At 47.7% G+C, this 21,622-nt stretch overlaps 1 protein-coding gene across 1 annotated transcript in view; it reads left to right on the top strand.

The window, feature by feature from the left end:
- The window catches only part of LOC311226544 (integrator complex subunit 3-like), a gene marked incomplete at both ends in the record, with an annotated part of 104,805 nt that overhangs the window by 54,401 nt on the left and 28,782 nt on the right, over nucleotides 1–21,622 (top strand). The window contains 4 exons of the mRNA XM_084311964.1: nucleotides 4,611–4,764; nucleotides 9,407–9,475; nucleotides 15,814–15,889; nucleotides 17,384–17,497. Coding sequence (XP_084168090.1) covers nucleotides 4,611–4,764; nucleotides 9,407–9,475; nucleotides 15,814–15,889; nucleotides 17,384–17,497 — 413 coding nt within the window. The remainder of the gene's footprint in view (nucleotides 1–4,610; nucleotides 4,765–9,406; nucleotides 9,476–15,813; nucleotides 15,890–17,383; nucleotides 17,498–21,622) is intronic.

The raw sequence follows: 21,622 nt of genomic DNA, 5'->3' as shown, positions 1-21,622 counted from the left end.
TAAGACGTCGTCTAAATAGACAAGCAGGACGTCGAAGGCCAGGTCCCCCAGCACGGCGGTCATCAACCGCTGAAAGGTTGCGGGTGCGTTACACAAGCCGAAGGGCATACGGGTCCACTGGTAGAGGCCGAAGGGCGTCGTGACGGCTGTCTTCTCTTGATCCTCTTCTTTCACCGCCACTTGGAAGTAGCCGGCGGTGAGGTCGAGTGAGGAGAAGATCTTGGCCTGCCCCAAGGCGTCTAGGGACTCCTCAATACGAGGTAGGGGGTATGCATCTCGTTGCGTCACGTTATTGAGGCGGCGGTAGTCACAGCAGAACCGCACGGAGCCGTCCTTCTTTATGACGATCACGGCTGGAGACGCCCACGGACTGCAGCTCTCTACTAGCACCCCCTGGTCCACCAGGTCTTGTACATGCCGCTTTACCTCTTGGAACACATGAGGCAGTATTCGGCGGTGCCGTTGCTTGACCGGGGATGCGTTACCGGTGGGGACGTAGTGGGTGACCGTGGTTGTGTAACCGTAGTCTCCGTCGTCCACGGAGAACACCGCCTTGTGTTTCTCCAACACTTGATTTAGTCGGCTCACTTGGGCCGGCGTGAGATCTTGCAGATTCGCCTGCACGGGCACGGCCAGTCCTCGGACCCTCCCGTACAGCTCTACCTCTGGCGGGCTGTCTCGAGCCTCAATCGCCGTCACTCGGACGCCTCCGTCTACTTCCTCCACGGTCACCCTCTCCTTAGGCCGCACTTGACGGGGGCAGTGGAGCTCCGCCAGCCTGGACCTGGGTCTGAGCACCATCTCAACGTCAGTCGGGTTCAACACCCGCACAGGCACTCTTCCCTGTCGGGCGTATGTCACCACGTTCGCCACCAGCATTCCGGGGGGCAGGTTGGCACTCGGCGTGTTCTCTAGCATCACGGGGCGCCGCATCCCCACCGTCGTCTCGCAGCGGCCTGAGACGATAACTTCGCTGTGTGGGGGAATGACCACCGGCTCTCGGCCGGCCACTTTGACGTACCCCATTCTTCCCGGGGCGGTACACTCTCGGGCTTCTTGGGCCATGGCGGTGACCACACGGTGGATGGCGATGCTCCTAGCGTCGACCCGTCTTCGGCTCGCCAGGCGCATCCCCTTTATTCCTCTGAACAGGCCGTCTACCCCGCCGAGCACGTTCATGCCCAGAAGTCCCTGGACGGCGTCTCCTGGTGCCACTCGGGCGGGGTCGTCCTTTAGTATGAATATGCATTTACCCGTAAACGTCATCTCTAGGCACTTCACCTCGGCGTATAGACACCCCACCACTGGGATCTCCAACCCGTTGGCGGCGATGAGGGTGATCCAGTTGGAGGGGGTCAACCTCGACCGCGGGAAGTGTCTTCTGAAGTGACTCTTGTTCATGGTGGTGACTTCGGCGCCTGTATCGAAGAGGCAGTGGGTCTCGACCCCGTCGATCTGAACGTCTAGGGTGAGGCACTCCCCGTGTACGTCTTGCGTCCCAGTGCCCTCCGCAGCCGACGGCTACGACGGCGTCCACTGCTCTTCGTGGCCCGGGTCGGTACCCTGCCGGGCCCGGAGCTTTGGGGGTGGGGTTAGCGGCTAGGCATGGCCCGCGGGCTGATGGGGCCCGGCTGATTGCAGGCATAGCAGATCAGCCTGCCCTCTTCGTCTCGGCGGGGTGGTCCCCGTGTGGCGGCGGTCGCGTCATCTCGGCGTCGCCGTCCAGTGGCACCTCTCCGGGGCGCGTCACATTCCTGTTGGAAGGCCAGGAATAGTTGCTCTTGGCGCGCACCTAACTGCTCCTGTCCTGCCTTGAGCTGCTTAATAGCTTCCTGCAGCGCGTCGACGTTCAGTGGGGCCTATCGTCGCTCCGCGGCCGCGGCGTGTACTAAACCCCGGGGGAACTCTTGTCGGAGGGGAGGACCAGCTCATCCTCCGACCAATTGATCGCCGCCTTCAGGACTTGGGGAAACGGCCGCGTCCCGTCCTCCCTCATGTACTTCCGCATTTCTCTCCTCAGGGCCTCGTCTCTGAGGCCTACCACAAACCGCTCCTGCAGTAGGGCGGCGGCGTCGGCGACCTGTGCAGGCGCCCGACGTCGTAGGCGACGGATCCTCTCCTGCAGGTCGTAGGCGAACTGGCGCACCGTCTCCCTGGCGGTCTGTCTTCGGTCAAAGAACTCCCCCAGGCGAATGCTGACCGGGACCTTGTCCCCGTAGGTTTCCTCGAGGAGCGAGAACAGGGCTTCAGTGTCTGGGACGGTTCCCTCTGTCAGGAAGCGTACCGTCTGTTTCGCCTCGCCTTTGAGGTGAAGCTGTACGACCTCCGCTTGTTCCTCCACAGGTACTCTACTGGCACGGAGATGGGTCCTCATCGCCTGGATCCAGTCTTCCACAGGCGGTTCCCCTCTCTCTTTTTCCCCTCCAAATTCGCTGCACTTCCGCTCTCGTTGGACGTACACCACCGGGAGGGGCGCTGGAGGGAGCTGTTGGATCATGGCCTGTGCCAAGGCAAGCGACTCTTGGCGCCTGGCCTGCTCCAGTTGTTCGTGCTGGTGGTCCAGGACGCTTGCCTGTTCTTGGAGTTGACCCTTTAGGGACTCCACCGCGGCGGTCAAGGTCTGCACCGTCTCGGCTTCCCCTCCTTCCTCTTTGGGCGGAGACGGCGGGTCATCTCTTTGCTCCACCCGGGACGGCCCGGCTCTGACTTTCGGCTTCGGGGTGTCAGCCTCTTCCATCTTAAGTCTCTTGGTCGTCATGTACGAGGGAGTGGAGTAGGATGTTGATCCTGTTCGTGATGCCAAATGTAGCAGGGTGGATTATCCCTGCTTCGTGGGAACTGTTGGGCACGGTCACTGGGTAGTGAGACACAGTAGAACTCTGGCTAGCTGCACCTCCGTCTTTGGGTCAGGAGCGTCAACTGGAGGCTGGCAGTGGGAGTGGATGGGGCCCAGGATTTACAAACCTGGTCCGGTACTCTGGTCTTCCTCTCCCTTCCAGGGCAGTCAGCAGTACTCCCCAACACGCCCTCACTTCCCCCAATTATTCCCCTAGCACCCTCCCACACCTAGTGACTGGATTGTAAATAAATAACTTGGTTCCCCCCGCAAGCAGTACCCTCCCTCAATGACCCTAGAAACCTTACAATGAAAGGGAAAGGTGCAATAGGAAGGAATTAATAGCATGTATGTTACCCACACCAAAAGGGTTAATACGGCTCAGGAATGGACACACACACAGAACTCCCATCCACTTCTTTACTATTATTGTACTGGTCAGTTACAATGATTTAAGGAGAATGACTACATAGACCGAAGTCCCACTATAGCTCCGTTTCTGAATCAACACCCCCAAAACCCGTATTTTGTACACCGCCTCTGGGTTAGTATCAGGGATTATATACTGCAAGGTATTTGACTCATCGCCCATGTCTGGGCCTCCACCCTGTATAATACCTTCAAAAGGTTCTAATTATACGGCCAGAATAATACCTCAAAAGGCTGTATAATAGCTCTGGAGCATCAATGCCCATTTGTACTCATCCAAAATGGCCGCCTCGCCACGCCACTGTCGTCCGGAAGGCAAGATGGCGTCGAACGCTCTCTGTGAGGATACTAGCAGGCGGAGCTGGAGCAGAGAGGCAGTGCTGGCCGAGAGCGTGTGCTGGGCGATGACGACCTCTGTTGAACGGGGCAGACTGATTGCAGGCAGCCGGAGCAGACTGGTTGTAGGTCCACGCGTGTATCTGGGCTCGCACTCTATACCGCCACACTACTACTGTAACCCGACTATGATGAACTCAGATATAGCCGTTAGCCGCACGCTACTTATACCGCCACATTACTACTGTAACCCGACTACTATGAACGTTAGTGCTTTGTTCTGTACCGTTTGCTCACACACTATCGCTGGTACTTCTAGGATAACACGTCAACTAGCAAGTACTTCTTGTCACCCGTCAGTACCCAACGGGGCTCTTCCACATCACTCCTTCAACGGGGCTCTTCTGGAGCACACGCCCGTTGCGACTGTTCATGGTCAAGTTCACTGCCGAAGAGGCTCGCCTTCCGCCTTCCGCCTCCATATATCTCCTCCCGTCTCTCTCCGACACTCTCTGCCTGACACCGCCCCCTGCTGGTCCCGCCTACTAGTCACACAGGGGAAGGATGGTGAATATGGTCCAGCGATACTGTGTATCATCCATATTCCAGCCGATAGAAGGAAGAGAAACTCACATCATTGTTCGTGAGAATATCAATGATGTCTTTGTGTACAAAGGGGAGATAAACAGCAAGTCAGCAGTTCTGAATAATAGGCAATATTTTCAGGCTGCTACACTATGATAACACCAGGCTCCCTGGATGGAATAGGGTATTCAAATCGAAAGAAATGAAAAACGATCCGAAGTACAGAGACAGAACAACAACAAATATTTCACTGGACACTGGACTTACGGACTGCACTGAATATTCTCTCTCTCTCTCTCTCTCTCTCTCTCTCTCTCTCTCTCTCTCTCTCTCTCTCTCTCTCTCTCTCTCTCTCTCTCTCTCTCTCTCTCTCTCTCTCTCTCTCTCTCTCTCTCTCTCTCTCTCTCTCTCTCTTTCTCTGCAGTAAAGCAGCGATGGGTAAGATGAGTCTGTACGAGTCGTTTGCTCAGGCCACAGCGTTAGGAGACCTGCACACCTGTTTAATGATGGACATGAAGGCTTGTCAGGAAGACGACGTCCGACTGCTTTGTTACCTCACTCCTTCTATATACTCTGAGGTATAATATACACTCTTACCTCACTCCTTCTATATACTCTGAGGTATAATATACACTCTGTTACCTCACTCCTTCTATATACTCTGAGGTATAATATACACTCTGTTACCTCACTCCTTCTATATACTCTGAGGTATAATATACACTCTGTTACCTCACTCCTTCTATATACTCTGAGGTATAATATATACATATACACTCTGTTAATAAAAAAAATGCATCACATGTGTTCCTCCTGTGCCCAGGACAGTTCAGTCAGTAAAACTCTTTTAAACTCACACTACTCAATCCCAAAGCTAGAAATCGGAGAGAGAACCCTCTAATCTGTGATGTCATTGGGATGTAGAATATGGGGCTGCTCCGTAGACCGTGAACCCAGAAAACGTGCGCTCTTTCAACCAAATGAGGTTTAAAGCTGCACTATGGGACCTTTTCAGCGAAATCACAGAGTCGAGCTGAACAAGAGAAAACGCTCCCAACAGAGATGTATGAAACAGCTCCCCATGAGAGCTCCTCTGCTCAGGTACAACCAGTGCCATGAGATCCATACAAGTCTACGGTCTCATTTGTAGAGCATAATAATAATAATAATAATAATAACTTTATTTGTATAGCACTTTTCATACAGAGGTTGCAGTTCAAAGTGCTTCACAACAGTAACAAAATACAGGCATGAGCGAGCATAGCAAGGTATGGTAAATCACAGTGTTTCACATTAGGATCTAACATCCTAATAGGCTCTCTATTCAGTAATACAAATAATAAAATAGTTTAAAATGATTAAGTTTAAAAATAGTCTAAAAATTATAAAATAGAACGGACATACAACAACAGTAAAAAATACAGGCATAAGCGAGCATAAAAATAAAAAATGTAAATAGCAAGGTTACAGTGAAAAGTGTGATAAGATTGTTCAAGCAGATGAAAATGGCCCAGTTAGGAGAATCAACCTTGGCACGATGTACCTAACTGGAATGGTAAACAACTTTGCTAGATTTAGGTCAAAAGTCATCTTCTCCTCACAACAGAGCATCACTCTAACATACATATGAATTTCATTGGACGTGTATGAAAGTAGGTAGGGTAAGAATATAGCTCTGTTTACAGTTTGATTCAGTAATACAAATAATAAAAATAGTTTAAAATGATTCAGTTTAAAAATAGTCATCAGTAAGAAGTAAAAAGTGTGATAACCGACACATGAATTTGATAGGCAGTGTATAAAAGTAGGCAGGGTAAGAATAGTGTAGGTAAGTACAATTTGTGTCAGGATATCCCTGATGTTTCTATAATAATATTTCCCCTTGCCACTAGGTGGTAGCAGATATCTATCTTCAGATATTTGCCTGCATTACCCCACAGTGAAATGCTTGAGCAAAGAGATAGGTTTTAAGCTGTCTTTTAAAGATGTCTAGCGAGTTGGCTTCTCTGATGTTTTGGGGTAGTTTGTTCCACATTTTTGGGGTATAGTTGATAAAGGCTGCATTACCGATCCTCTTTTGACTGTTTCTGGGAGCCTCTAGTAGTCCAGCAGCTGATGATCGCAGTGTTCTTGCTGGTGTGTAATTTATTAGAGTGTTGGCGATGTAGCTAGGTCCCTGTCCATTTAGAGCTTTGTATGTAAGGAGAAGGACCTTAAAGTCAATTCTAAATGTTACAGGAAGCCAGTGTAAAGCAGCTTAGACTGGACTAATGTGCTCTCTCCTTTTGGTTCTAGTTAGCAGTCGGGCTGCAGAGTTTTGGATTAGCTGAAGCCTCTCTGTGGTTTTCTTAGGGAGACCTGTGAAAAGTGCATTACAGTAGTCTAACCGGCTAGATATGAATGCATGAATTAGCTTCTCAGCATCGTTCTGATTAATAAATGGTCGTACTTTTGCTATATTTCTGAGATGGAAGAACGGTGTTTTCGTCACTTTGCTAATATGAGAATTGAAGTTCAGTTCTGAATCTATGATAACCCCCGAGACTAGTGACCTCAGATTTTATCCAAGGGGTTAGTCCCCCCAGGTTCTGTATTAATGTTTCTTTTTTAGTTTTGGGGCCGATAATTAGAATTTCAGTTTTGTTCTCGTTTAGTTTCAGGAAGTTCTTACTCATCCATTTATTTATTGCCAGTAAGCAGTCTGTAATGGAGCTAATCGCTGTATCATTTGGTTCAGCAGATATGTACAGTTGTGTATCATCCGCATAGCTATGGAAATCTACATTATGTTCTCTGATGATATCACCCAGCGGTAACATGTAAATGGAGAAGAGTAAAGGACCTAAGCAACTCCCTTGTGCAACTCCATAGTTGTTGTCGTATATATCAGACATGTGATCTCCTAGTTTAACATAGAATTTCCTCCCTCTGATGTATGTTTTAAACCAGCCTAGCACATGTTCTGAGAAACCGACATGGTTTTCAAGACGATCGATTAGAATATCGTGATCGATTGTATCAAATGCTGCACTGAGATCTAGCAAGATAAGGATGGAGATCTTATTCTCATCAGAGTTTAGCCTGAGGTCACTGATCATTTTGGTGAGGGCAGTTTCAGTGCTATGATATTTTCTGAATCCTGACTGAAATTCTTCTAAGATGTTGTTTTCTTCAAGAAAGGAATTTATTTGAACTGAAACTATCTTTTCAAGTACTTTACTAATGAATGGTAGGTTGGATATTGGATGATAATTTGCCTTTTCATTACTATCCAAGTTAGGTTTTTTTAGTAATGGCTTTACAACTGCTGTTTTAAAGGCATCTGGGAAAATACCAGTTCTAAGGGAAGTGTTTATGATATCTAGCACAGGGCTTGAAACACTATTAAACACCCGTTTGAAGAAAGCTGTAGGTATAGGGTCAATGTCTGAGGTGGAGGAGTTACATTCTGAGACAGTTTTGCAGAGTACATCTAATGTGATGCATGTGAATCTTCTCATGGTTACATTGCGCGGTTTGCTGCAATCAGCTTTATTTCCATCATGAGTAATGCTGGCCCTGATCAAGGTTATTTTGTTGTTAAAGAATAGTGCAAGTTCTTCACACTTAACCGTTGATGACTGAGGAGGTGTAGGGGCAGTGTTGAGTAGTACATTAATAGTGGAAAAAAGGATTCTGGAGTTTCCAGCATTTTCTGTAATGATTTTAGAGAAGTAGTCTTTCCTTGCTAAGCGGATGGTTTTATTATAAGCAGTTAAAGCATCTTTGTATATATCACAGCATATGGTGTTTTTTGTTTTTCTCCATTTTCGCTCTGCTGCACGACATTTCCTTTTTTCTTTGTTGACCGTATTATAGTTCAACCAGGGCGAGGCTCTGGTTTTCTTCTTTTTCGTTTTTAGTGGGGCGACAGAATTTAATATAGATGACTGTGCATCATTGAGATTTTCTACCATTTCATTTAGAGAGCTGTCATGATTGTGTGGTTCATGTAGTCTGATAAGATCAATGAACTTTGATTCAGCCTTGTCGTTTAGGAGCCTCTTTTGAACTATGATTTATTTTTTTGTTTTAGTAAGGGTTATTTGAGTATCAAAAAATATACAGTGATGGTCGGAGAGAGGTAATTCAGTTATTGAGATATTTGTTATGCTTAGCCCAGTTGTTGTTATAACTAAGTCTAATGTATTCCCAAGCCTGTGAGTCGCATTTGTTATATGCTGTGTTAGGTCAAAGCTATCCATTAGATTTTTTTGTTCTATAGTTTTGGAGTCTGTGTTCTTATTAAAATGGATGTTCAAGTCTCCATTTAGGATCACCTTATCATATCCGGTAACACATAGTGAGATCAGTTCAGAGAGCTCCTGTATAAATATTGGTGAGTGTCTAGGCGGGCGGTATATTGTGACGATAAACGTTGATTCTGTTTTGAGCTCAATGGCAAGATATTCCATTGACATGAACTCCCCTAGTTCTGTGATTCTAAACAAGAGTTTTGAGGAGAAGATTGCTGCAATTCTCCCCCCCTTCTATTTTTTCTGGGTATTTGAAGAAAATTATAGTCTGGTGGACAAGCTTCTATCATTATTGATGTAGCTGTGTCATTATTTAGCCATGTCTCTACTAGGCAGATGCAATCTAAGTTATTTTCTTTAATCAGATCATGTACTAAAAATGTTTTATTATTCAGTGATCTGACATTTAGGAGGGCTAATTTTATTTGTTGGACTTCTTTAGAGGAGGTCTGCTTTGGCTTGACCATGATGGCCCTGAGGTTAATAGCAGGTAAACGCATTGATGGCGTATATTTTTCACCATGCCATTGGCTGGTTATGATTACCGGTATGTTTTGAGAGATGGCATGGCAGTTGTACTAAACTGTACTGTAATCTAGTGCTTTCGGGGACATTTGATCAGACGAGATGGCCTTGTGTGATATGGGGGGGGGGGACGCCTTGTGCTGCTGCTGCACCTCGTGGCGAGATTGTGTCCTTTGTGATTATCTCTCGTGCTGGTATGAGTTTGATATCCTTGGAGGCCATTAAGGCATGACGCATGTTTGCTGCTAGAAGCCTTGAACCTAAGCGATTTGGGAAGAAGCCATTTCTTTGAAAGCGTTCTGGGTTATTCCAGAAAACAACATAGAATGTGAACGACACAGATGTAGAGCGGGTGCCCTAAGTTACCTTTTTTCTTGTGTTTTTCTCTGTCAACGTGTAGTTTCCAGATGAGACGCTACAGAGTGGAGAGCTTCTCAACATGATTGTAGCGGTTATTGACTCCACACAGGTAACTAGAATGAAAGGTTATCCTATAACCTAGTTATATGAATACTGGCTGAGCGTCTCGCTCTTCGCCATTATGAGATATCTCTTATCTCCTAGCACCTACTGTGCTCACAAACAAACAATTGCACTCACATGCACATGACCAGGCCACGCCCCCGCGGTCTACTATATGACGCCGGACATGGTCACACACTACCTTCCTCAGAAAAAAATTTCCAATACTGAAAACCCAACCAAGGGACCTCAGGGTGCTAAGAGCGAGACGCTCAGCCAGTATTCATATAACTAGGTTATAGGATAACCTTTCGTTATATATCATACTGGCCATCGCGTCTCGCTCTTCGCCATTATGAGATATGGGGCAGAGCAGACGCGTGGCCCGACAAGTGTACCCCCTGAGGGCCCGTAAGCTCCAACCAGGGAGGAGGGGAGTCCCGTCCAAATGGCCGGATGCAGGAGAGGTCCCAGACCTCAGAACCGCCTGGGAGACAGAACCCCCAGTCATGTCCACGAGGTAAAACTTAGCGAAGGGACCCGGGGAGGACCAGGAGGCCGCAGCACAGATGTCCTCCACAGAGGCCCCCCCTAACAGGGCAGCAGCCCGAGGGGGGACCTGTCCAGCCAACGTGCAGCAAAAGGCAACCAATGTGACAGGTGCTGCTTGGACAGTGCCTCACCCGCGCAAGGGCCACCGTAACAAACAAACAGTTGAACGGAAGCCCTGAGAGCCCGAGTCCTGAGGTAAACCCCCAGTGCACGGACAGGACACGACAGGTGAAGGCCCGCCTCCAACTCACCAGCGCGAGGAGGCGAACGAACGCCTGAACCACAATATCCCTTGAGCGAAAGAGCTCCGGATATTCTTTCGCACGAAGACTGGATTAGGCCTCAGAGTTGCACCGCTATTGGCCGAATAGACAGGCACTCAGGCCGCACCGAGAGAGCACACAGCTCACCCACGCGTTTAGCGGAGGTGATGGCCAAAAAGAACGCGTCTTCAAGACAGCAGATCCAATGGCGCCTGCTCAAGAGGCTCAAACGGGGCCTCCGACAACCGGCCCAGGACCAGTTGGAGGTCCCACTCGGAGACAGAGAATGTTCCACAGGCTTGAGACGCCAAGCGCCAAGCAGGAATGTTCCACGAGAGGGTGGCTGAACAATGTTCCGCCCCCACACTCGACCATACGTCACTCCCCAGCGTAAGCCGCGGTAGAGGATGGAGCGCGCGCGTACCGGATAGCGTTAACCACAGAATAGTCAAGACGCATCCCCACCAGATTCACACTGTCAGCAGCCAAGCCTAGAGGCTGCCCCAGAACAGGAGGCAGAACAGAGTCCCGCGTGCCTGAGAGAGGGCCCGCGGTGACCACGGAACAGGCCACGGCGGGGCCACCAAGAGCTGAATCAGGGCCGAGGACCACACAGCTGAGCCCCGGCTTGGCGCGACCAGGACCAAGTCCCGCGCTCCCGACGTACCCGCCCCAACAGCTGAGCTATCAGGTGTAAGGGGGGGATGCGTACAGAATCCCGGACGGCGACGGAATCGGTCCCTGACCTGCCCGACTATGTCTGGACGTAGTCCCCACTCGTCAGGGTGAGGACCGCTCCGCGACATCACACCTGCACCCACATTCTCCCTGCCGGGGATGTGGAGAGCCCTCAGGCAGAGCAGATGGAGAACGCCCATAGCCAGAGCCCGACCACCGCCCGGTGCAGACGGGGGGAGCGCACTCCTCCCTGTCTGACAATATACGATGCTGACGTTGTGTTGTCCGTCCTGACCAAAACATGCTTGCCCAGCACAAGGTGGTCGAGCCGTTTGAGGACCAGAAGGACTGCCTTCAATTCCAACACATTGAATGTAGCGCAGACCGGGCAGCATGGTCTTGCCAGCTGCCTCCTACTGTGTTGGCCCGACATGTCCCCCCCCCCATCCCATGAGGGAGGCGTCGGTGAAGACCGTGACGTGTGACAGCCTGCTGCCCACGGGGACCCCCCAGGTAGGGGCACCAGACCCTCCCCAGAAGACGAGGTCCCCCAGTACTGACATGGGAACCTTCAGCCGCTTCCACATGTCTCACCCCGGGTCCATTTCCATACTGGAAAAAACCACCTCTGTATCCTCCTCATGAAGAGGAGGCCAAGAGGGACCCCAGCAGCAGGCGCATCACAGACAGCGCCGTAACCGTCCTAGGACGGAACCTCCCGAGCGCGCCGAGAACCAACCACTCGCCGCCGCTCCGAGAGGGATGCCCATATAGACCTTAGAAAAAGCCCAAGTACTCCACCCGTTGACAGGGAAGAGGAGAACTCTACTTCCAGTCTACAGCAAAACCCAGGCTGGTGAGACACCACCTGCCTGGTATGAGACCTGGCGATCTACCCTGACCGGCCAAGGAACAGAACGTTGTCCAGGGCAGAATACAATTCGTAACCCCCGACGACGCAGAGGCCCCAGCACGGTCCCCACGCACTTGGTGAAGATGCGGGGAGCCAGAGAGTAGCCGAACGGCAGCCTCTGGTACCCGTACGCTAAGCCCTGCAAAGGAAGCGTAGGTAAGCCCTAGGATGGAAGATCGGGATGCGAATACGCATCCTACAGGTCTATGGAGGTGAACAAGTCCCCCACCTGACAGCGTCTAACAGGTGGGAGACGGTCAACATTCTGAACCTTCCATGGAACAGGTCCAGTATGGGCGTGCTCATCTAATGTAGCCGATCCCTCACCGCCAAGGCTGTCGGCCTTGTGATCACCTGTTGTCTTTGTGTTCAGGGTACCTCAGGCGGGGGAAACATGGCCGCTGGTTGGGGGCCTCGCCACAGCCGCTGGCGAGGCCGCACCCTCACCTCTGGCTGCGCGGTGTGAGGCGGTGTGGGGCCTAGGTCAAATACCGCCAGCGCTCCTGCGGAAAGACCAAAGTCCCTCTGCGGAGAGGGGAGCCCTGAGGAGGGAAAAAAACCTTCTCTCCTCCCCAAGGGGAGACTGATCCAACCAAAGATGTCTGTAAACAAGCATTGACAGCATCCTAGCCCTCCCTGCGGTTATAGCTTGCGGCTAGGTCAAAAGCTAATAACCTCAAAACCTTGCACAATGTTTCGACGTCAGCTGGCCCTAAGGCCCCACCACCCGACACCATTTTTGACAGAAAAAACAGCAATTCGAACAATGTTGCTAGTCGCTGCTAATTCTATACCGCGGCGGTATAGGCTTTAACAGCCCACCAGCCACCTGCCGGGCCGACTCGCCTCATGGCGTCGGCCGGGCGGGACACCGTTCCACCATGTCAGAGGCAAAGGACTGATGCCACCTGCTTCACAAGCACGGAGCACCAGTGGTGGCTGCAGACAAAAGACTACTACTAGTGAAGCACTGCATGCAGCAACCTCCACTGTGGTGTGCACCCATGAAGGGGTAAATTAATAAATGAACGAAAACTCCACTAACACACTGCAGAATGGGCTAGCCCATACACACAATTGTTAAGGGGATGCAGACCAGAGAAAACACCAGTCCCGCACACAATTCATAGATTCACAAAAAGCACACCAGCCCTGAGCCTCAGCCCATCCACCCATGAAAATGGTAAACAAGCCCCTGTTAAACCCCCAACATTAGACACCGATTGACCGTCAACATGAATGGTTAAGAGGAGGGAAGACCTTCTAGTAAAGACAGCCCTCGGCGGGGAACAAAGAACGGAGACCCAGCATTGTAGCATTAGCATTAGCCGTGCGCACTAGGATAGTTGGGAAAACACCCAAAACAGAGTCATGACGACCATGTTTTCCCAAATATCCTGCCCCTCGTGCCAATACATCACACGGCTGTCTCACGGGACAACCAGCAGTATTACTCATGCTAGTATCAATGCCTGACAACGCAGGCTTACCTGTGCACGACGTAGCTCGACTGCTAACCGTCGCGCGATGTCCCTCGATCCGCTGTCACGAGATGAGGAACCCCAGGACAGGCCCGATGCGCTGTGAGTATGTGCCGAGAAGATTCCAGGGGCTGGTAAACCTCCGGCGAAAACCCAACATTGTGTAATTCCTCCCTGCGTTTCATAACAACTAGTTCACGGAGTGCACTGCAACATCCGTGTTGGAAACAAAAAAATGGGAAGGTAGAGTGTGACCATGTCCGGCATCATATAGTAGACCGCGGGGGCGTGGCCTGGTCACGTGCATGTGTGTGCAATTGTTTGTTCGTGAGCACAGTAGGTGCTAGGAGATAAGAGATATCTCATAATGGCGAAGAGCGAGACACGATGGCCAGTATGATATATAACTATCATACTGTTGACTCCACACAGGTAACTAGAACCTGTATATCTGGTTTATTGTTTGACCTGTAGTTTCTGACTAATCATACTGTTGACTCCACACAGGTAACTAACTGATCGCATGGATTGATCTAACGTGAATCGGAACATGGTAGTACCGACGTAACTAACATCCGATTCACGTTAGATCAATCCATGCCACATTTCGGTACCTTTCATAATAGACACAGACCAGCATGGACCTTCAATGTCTCGCAATTGTCATTTCATAATAGACACAGAACCACAATGCACCTTCAATATTAGAAGCTATGACATCTAGCTCTTCAGCCCTGTGTTCTACAGCTCTGTGACAACTCCTCTCGCTGTTTCTACAGTATGTGCCGTGAAAACTGCGAGCAACAGGTCCAATGCGTCTAACATGCTTTGCAGCATCCTCGCCATTCCTGTATGCCCACGTCGCGGTAAAACCTTAACTAATGTTAGCCGCTAAGCTAAACTAACCCTCCAGCTCACAGGCACAGCGGAGAAACCAGTTTTGTTTTCATAGAGTTCCAATTGTGAGGAAATGGGAGCTGAGCCCGTCTCTCTCCCTCCCTCTCTGTCTCTCTCTATCTCTCTCTCAAGTAGCCAAACGTTACACTATAAAAACGAACTGGATAGTTGATGTTAATACCGTAAATCCTCAAATATAGGACGGGTCTTGTATTTACCTCAGCTGCAAAGAGCACCAGGCCTTTATTAGAGAGAGGCTTATATAAGAGGCAGGCCTTAATTTCACAAACTGGCCAATTGTAATTGTGATTGATTGATTTTATTTAGACATAAACATATACAGATCACATGAGTATTTGCTTTGTCAGGGTGAAACTGTGGTGGATTAACGTAATTCACACACTGAAGTTGGAACTGTCTATAGGTTGCGGGGTCCGGGGACGATTTAGCGTGTGGTACCTTCTCGACTTCCTCAGTCGAATCGAGTTGCATTGATACAGTAACATGCAGTAGCTTTAGCTAACGCTATCATAGCCATCATGATCTGTAATGCCAACTGGACAACGCCAGCCCCGCCTGCCAACGCCATATAGATAGCGAACGTTTGCAAAACAAAGACAATGTCATCCAGCTGACACCACATATCTAGATATGACAACGTTAGCTAACGCTAAAGCTAATGCTAACGCGAGTGAAACGTTAATGTAGTCAGTGTAGCGGGAGGCAGCACTTAATTAGCATTGGCAAGAGTTTATCTCATTCTATATCACGGCACGAAAAATAAAAACTTTTTTTTGCGACCTTATATTGGAAGCCGGCCTGTATTTGTCTCCATGTATCAAACCCCCGGCTTATATAAGAGGCCCGTCCTTTATTCTAGTACCCTCCACTATTAGAGGATTTACGGTAAACATTTAACTTCATTAGCTGAAATATTCTAAAATCATTAAGTCTGCTATAAGCCATTCTCCCTTTCTCTCTGTGTGTGTGTGTGTGTGTGTGTGTGTGTGTGTGTGTGTGTGTGTGTGTGTGTGTGTGTGTGTGTGTGTGTCATCTGAAAAGAATGACTTTGGAAGGATCAGATGAGGTGGGATGAGAGTTTGAGAGAGGGAGGTAGGGAGGGGTTTTAGTTTGTGTGGTGTGATAACAATGTTGAAATTGAGAAGTTTAGACTTTAGTTTAGTTTTACAACTGAAATAACATTTTTGTTATCACAGAGAGACTAAAGTACAGAAAAAGGTACCGGTATCTGTTTAAATGTGAACGGTACCCAACCCTACTGATAATATATGTCTGGTTTATTTTTTGTGTTTATGACTAATGATGCTGTTGACTTAATAAATAGATTTATCTTGAGATAATTATCTATCTCTTCCTCCCACTCTCTCTCTCTCTCTCTCTCTCTCTCTCTCTCTCTCTCTCTCTCTCTCTCTCTTCTCTTTCTCTTTCTCTGTCTATGTCTCTCTCTCTCTCTCTCTCTCTCTCTCTCTCTCTCTCTCTCTCTCTCTCTCTCTCTCTCTCTCTCTCTCTCTCTCTCTCTCTCTCTCTCTCTCTCTCTCAGCTCCAGGAGTTAATGTGTCATGTGATGATGGGGAACCTGGTGATGTTTAGAAAAGACTCAGTTCTCAACATCCTCAGTGAGAGAAACACACGCACACACGCACACACACACACACACACACACACACACACACACACACACACACACACACACACACACACACACACACACACACACACACACACACACACACACACACACACACACACACACACACACACACACACACACACACACACACACACACATTATATATATATATACATATATTCACACACACATATACACTCATATATATATATATATATGTGTGTGTGTGTTTATATATACCGTAATTCCTCTAATAGTAACCCCGGCTTGTATTTGTTTCAACTGTAGCGGATACCAGGCTTGTATTAGGAGGAGGCATGTATAAGAGAGAGGCCTATATTTCTAATTTTCAAACCGATCATAATGAATAAATCAACATTTTGTGTCAGTTTGAACCCAGTAAAATGTACTGGGTTCATTTATTGAAACCAAGTACTGTATGAAATACGGTAGTAAACAGTGCAATTACAGGTGGTCAAAAAAAGTTAAATAAAGTAAAATAGTGCAATCACAATACTGGTATAATAATAATAATAACTTTGTTTTATACAATTCTGAGGTAGGCTTACTCTCTTGGTAAACATTAACACCATACCATTATATGGTATTTACTGCACAGCCAGGCCAGCATATAACAACAATAACAAAATATACCCGGCTTGTATTAGGAGGCCGGCTTATAATTGCTTAGCTCAACAGCGCACCCGGTCATTAATAGAGACCCGGTTTTTAATTGAATACCGGTTACTATTAGAGGAATTACGGTATATATATATATATATATATATATATATATATATATATATATATATATATATATATATATATATATATATATATATATATATATATATATATATATATATATATATATATATATATATAGACCTGTTCGCTGTCCACGTCAGACTCAGTGTGTGCGCGCATCAAGGGGGCAAAAGGAACATAATCCAGGTCAGAACAACGGGGCAGACTACAATATATTTGTATTTGTTAGCATGCTAGCGATCTAAACAATCAAGCCATGCCAAAGCTAGATATGTAAAAGGTGAAAGACTCACAGCCATGCTGATTTGGCTAAATGACATCCAGCCGTTTTCGTTTTAAACAACTTTTAGTCAGGGGAGTGTCATGGTTTCTCCATAGAGTCCCGTCATACTTTTTTAGCACAGACACACATACTCACACACACATGCATATATATTCACACACATATTTACACTCACACGTGCATATTTACACAACACACACACACACACACGCACACACACACACACACACACACACACACACACACACACACACACACACACACACACACACACACACACACACACACACACACACACACACACACACACACACACACCCCTATACTTCTCTTAACATGGTGTATTGTGTTGTACAGTTCACAAGCTTAACATGGTGTATTGTGTTGTACAGTTCAGACACTCTTAACATTGTGTATTGTGTTTTTCAGTTCAGTCTCTGGACTGGGAGTCGTTTGAACAGTACAGTACCTGGCAGCTCTTCCTCGCTCACAGTATCCCCCTGGAGACCATAATACCTATTCTACAACACCTCAAATACAAAGGTAATACACACTATAATACCTATACTACAACACCTCAAATACAAAGGTAATACATACTATAATACCTATTCTACAACACCTCAAATACAAAGGTAATACACACTATAATACCTCAAATACAAAGGTAATACACACTATAATACCTATTCTACAACACCTCAAATACAAAGGTAATACACACTATAATACCTATACTACAACACCTCAAATACAAAGGTAATACACACTATAATACCTATTCTACAACACCTCAAATACAAAGGTAATACACACTATTGTAGTGGGTGCTATGGACATAATTCACCATTAGATTGTTTTGATGTATTGATGGGGCACTGTCACTTTAATGAGGTTGGTTTTGGGGGTTGGGCTTAGAGAAGACGCGCTGGTGGAATGTCATTGATAAAATGTTTGGTGACGAGAGCTGTCAGAGTTTAGCACGGCATAGATCTGACAGCTGTCACTTGTGCTAAAAAGATAATAAATGACACACTACTTGGTGTTGTCGCAAGATAGAAATTGTGCGTCTCTCCTTTCCGACGATTTCTACATTGGTGACCCTGTTATAAGTTTTGAAGACGCTTCCGCGGCAACATGTCTACGAACGCAGTTTCACTGAAATTACCTGAGTTCTGGGAGTCGTCAGCCTCGGCATGGTTTGCGCAAACGGAGGCACAGTTCGAGCTGCGTGAGATTACCTCGGATACCACAAGATATTATTATGTGGTGTCAGCCCTGGGAAGTTCGACAGCCAGCAGAGTGGTGAGCCTCCTCAAGAACCCTCCGGCTCGAGATAAATATCTAAAGTAAAGACATTCGAACTTTCCGATACCGAGCGGGCCAGCCGGTTGTTTTCTTTGCAAGGGCTCGGTCAGACCAGGCTGCAGAAACAAATGAGTGGGGGGGCATAAAATGTTCTCGGGGGGGGCACAATGGTTTTTCAACACAGGTTCCCTTTTATATGTTTCAGCTGGGACAACGGCGCTGTGGCTTGCTTGGGACTGCCCACGGTGCTGAACTAAACAGCAGAGAGGCAATTGAAAAATCTAATTTCTCTCTATCTTAAGAACATTCACTTATACAAAAACAGACTGAACGGATATATATAACAGACCTGCTGGGGCAGCGGACTGAGAGCAGGGGACACAAACAGGCTGGATAAGATGGTCAGGAAGGCCAGTAACGTGGTTGGGGTGGAGCTGGACTCTAGCGAGGGTGGCGGAGAGGAGGAACCTTGCTAAGCTCCAGGCCATCAGGGAAAACCCCTCCCACCCACTATACACAGACTTGGCTGACAGGAGGAGCATGTTATAGGCTCACACTACCTAAATGCAGCACTGAACGGCACAGGAAGTCCTTCATTCCGACAGCCATCAGACTATACAATGCATCACTGTGCCTCACTGCATCACTGAGCACAGAGTGACAGTTACGATCTTCCTGGACTCTTACTTTTTAAACAGCACTGTGCAATATTACACCTGTAGACTTCAGTATATCTTTACTGTATTTATTTACTGTATCTTTTATTCTATTTTTATTCTATTTCATTTTATTCTATTCTTAGGCCATTTGTTTTGTTATTCTTATTCGTGGCTTGTTCTGTCTAAATGTTTAATGTTGAGTGATTTGCAATGTCAAATTTCCCTCAGGATAATACATTTCTATTCTATTCTATATCTTTGAAAAGTCTCCATTTATTCAACACTTCTGAATTCACTGACAAATTGAACTGAACTGACAAAAATAAGGTGCATAAAAAAGCAAACAAAATTCCTCCACAGTCTACTCACCATCATTAGTAGAGCGGCAAGCGGCGTTTGGGGACAGAGTGAAATCTTCTTAAAACACTGCCCCTCCACTCATTCCTGAACTTTTTTGTTAAGTCCTTCTCAAATGCCAACTGAATTAAATTGGCCTTGCGTCGATGAAGCATACTAAGGCGATGTTCTGTAAAGACGTTCTTGAGGGTAGAAAACTAATTCTCACAGAGTGCCGTGCTAGCTTCAGTAGTGTTGTTGTTGACATCAGTGCCCACTAGGGCTGTCCCCGACTAAGGATTTGGATAGTTGACTTTGATTGACAAAAAAAAAAAAAAAAAAAATCTTTTTTTCTTTTTTTTACCAGGGTGGGCACAGCTGACTCAGTGGGCGGGCCGCGTGAATATTAAAGGCACCCAACTTGTGTTCGGCTTTTCTCTGATTGGCCGCGCAGGCAAGCGCAGTCGTCCCACGTCCCAAATGAAATCCAAGGAGCGCAAGCGAGCGGCAGCGCGGGCAACCAACTTGTGTACCATGGGCTGCTGTTCCAACGCAGTTGTGTTGGGCTGCTGTTTCACTCGTGTATAAACAAAGCCCATACAGTTATGAAATGCGCTGAACTAGAAAGCGTAACGTTATTATGTTTCGCGTTTTTAACAACCAACTACCAGATTCACTCGTGTATAAACAAAGCCCATACAGTTATGAAATGCGCTGAACTAGAAAGCGTAACGTTATTATTATGTTTCGCGTTTTTAACAACCAACTACCAGATTCACTCGTGTATAAACAAAGCCCATACAGTTATGAAATGCGCTGAACTAGAAAGCGTAACGTTATTATGTTTCGGGTTCCATTGATTAACGCCATTACCTGCTGTGCTGTAGGAAGCAGAGGTACAGTAAGTTACAGTAGGTGTAGGTTACATGTTTAATCAAAGCCCATACAATTTTTTAGATGAATGATTGTGGATATAATATAGAAAATACATCATTATGATATTGTCAGATGGCGCAAAATACAATGGTGAGTGAGAAATATATCTCCAGTGATAAAACCCAGTGCTCTATGTCTCTATGATACACAGCGTGGATGGGCTTTCAGAGGGAGAGGCATGACTTCGCGACAGCCATATTACACTCACTGTACATCAGTGTGGAACTGTAACGTTATATGTTATTTGGCCCGTGGAGGCTGCTGAGCCTGAAGCGCCAGCGGGGCGACGCGGTGGTGTATCCCCGGCTTCCGTGCGCCGCCCACGGCTTGACTCGGTTCAGCTCCAGCAGCAGCAGCGGCTGTTCCTCCGTTGTAGAAGCCCTTCAAGCGCTCTCATATTTTGCGAATGCATAAACTATATCTTAAATTATGGCTATGTGTCTAATATGGCTGTCGCTTATCAATGACTTCGCGACAGCCATATTAGACACATCGCCATAATTTAAGATATAGTTTATGCATTCGCAAATATGAGAGCTCTGTCATTGAAGTGGGTGGTGGCAGCATTACTAACAGTAGCGATTTTTATTGTTTTGTCATGACCAAACATAATCCCAACATAGATAGGAGGTGTACTGTACAGTATGTCAAATGTCGGTCATGTGGTGGAAGAGTTTAGTACAGTCACACAACAGAACACCGCTGTAGTACAGTCACACAACAGAACACCGCTGGTTCGACCAGCGATTCTGCCGCGTCTCTCTTGCCGCAAGGGTGTGTGCTAGTGGATTGATTGATTGGCCGTGTGGCCAATCAGAGAAACGCTGAACGAAAAGCTGAACACAAGTTGGTTGCCTTTAATATTCACGCGGGCGGGCCCGGCCCCCTAATGCCCGACCATGGCGCCGGGTCTGGGCTCGGTGATAGCAAGCCATCGGAGCTCATGGATAGGATGCTGGATTTATTGGGAGAGCACAAGCCTGATTTCCTTTTCATGCAACTTTTCCTGCGTCGGGCCGCTCTGGCCAACACCACTATAGACGATTGCCGCGCTCTGGCCGAGGAGGCTGACGCCACAAGCACACTGCTAACGAATTAATTTCACGCGCGGCTCCCTCGCGGGATCGCGCGCCTGGTCAGGCACACTGGACCTACGACTTGAGCGTGCGGAAGCGCACAGAGGAAGGCACATTTACATTGGGACAGCTGTAAATGCCTAGTCTATATGCGAAGTCAGTCATTTTAGAATGATGATCAGTGTGACTGTACTCGAAAGAGCAGCGTGGAGCCCCAGCAGCATCAATAGCTCTCTCTCTCCCTCTCTCTCTCCCCCCTCTCTCTCTCTCTCTCCCTCTCTCTCCCCCCCTCTCTCTCTCTCTCTCCCTCTCGCTCTCTCTCTCGCTCTCTCTATCCCCCCCCCCCCCCCTCT

Source organism: Notolepis coatsorum (genome assembly GCF_963971535.1).
Source record: "Notolepis coatsorum genome assembly, chromosome: 4".
Taxonomy (NCBI): Eukaryota; Metazoa; Chordata; class Actinopteri; order Aulopiformes; family Paralepididae; genus Notolepis; species Notolepis coatsorum.
Note: the sequence above shows the minus strand (reverse complement) of the source record. Positions and strands in the feature narration are given on the sequence as shown.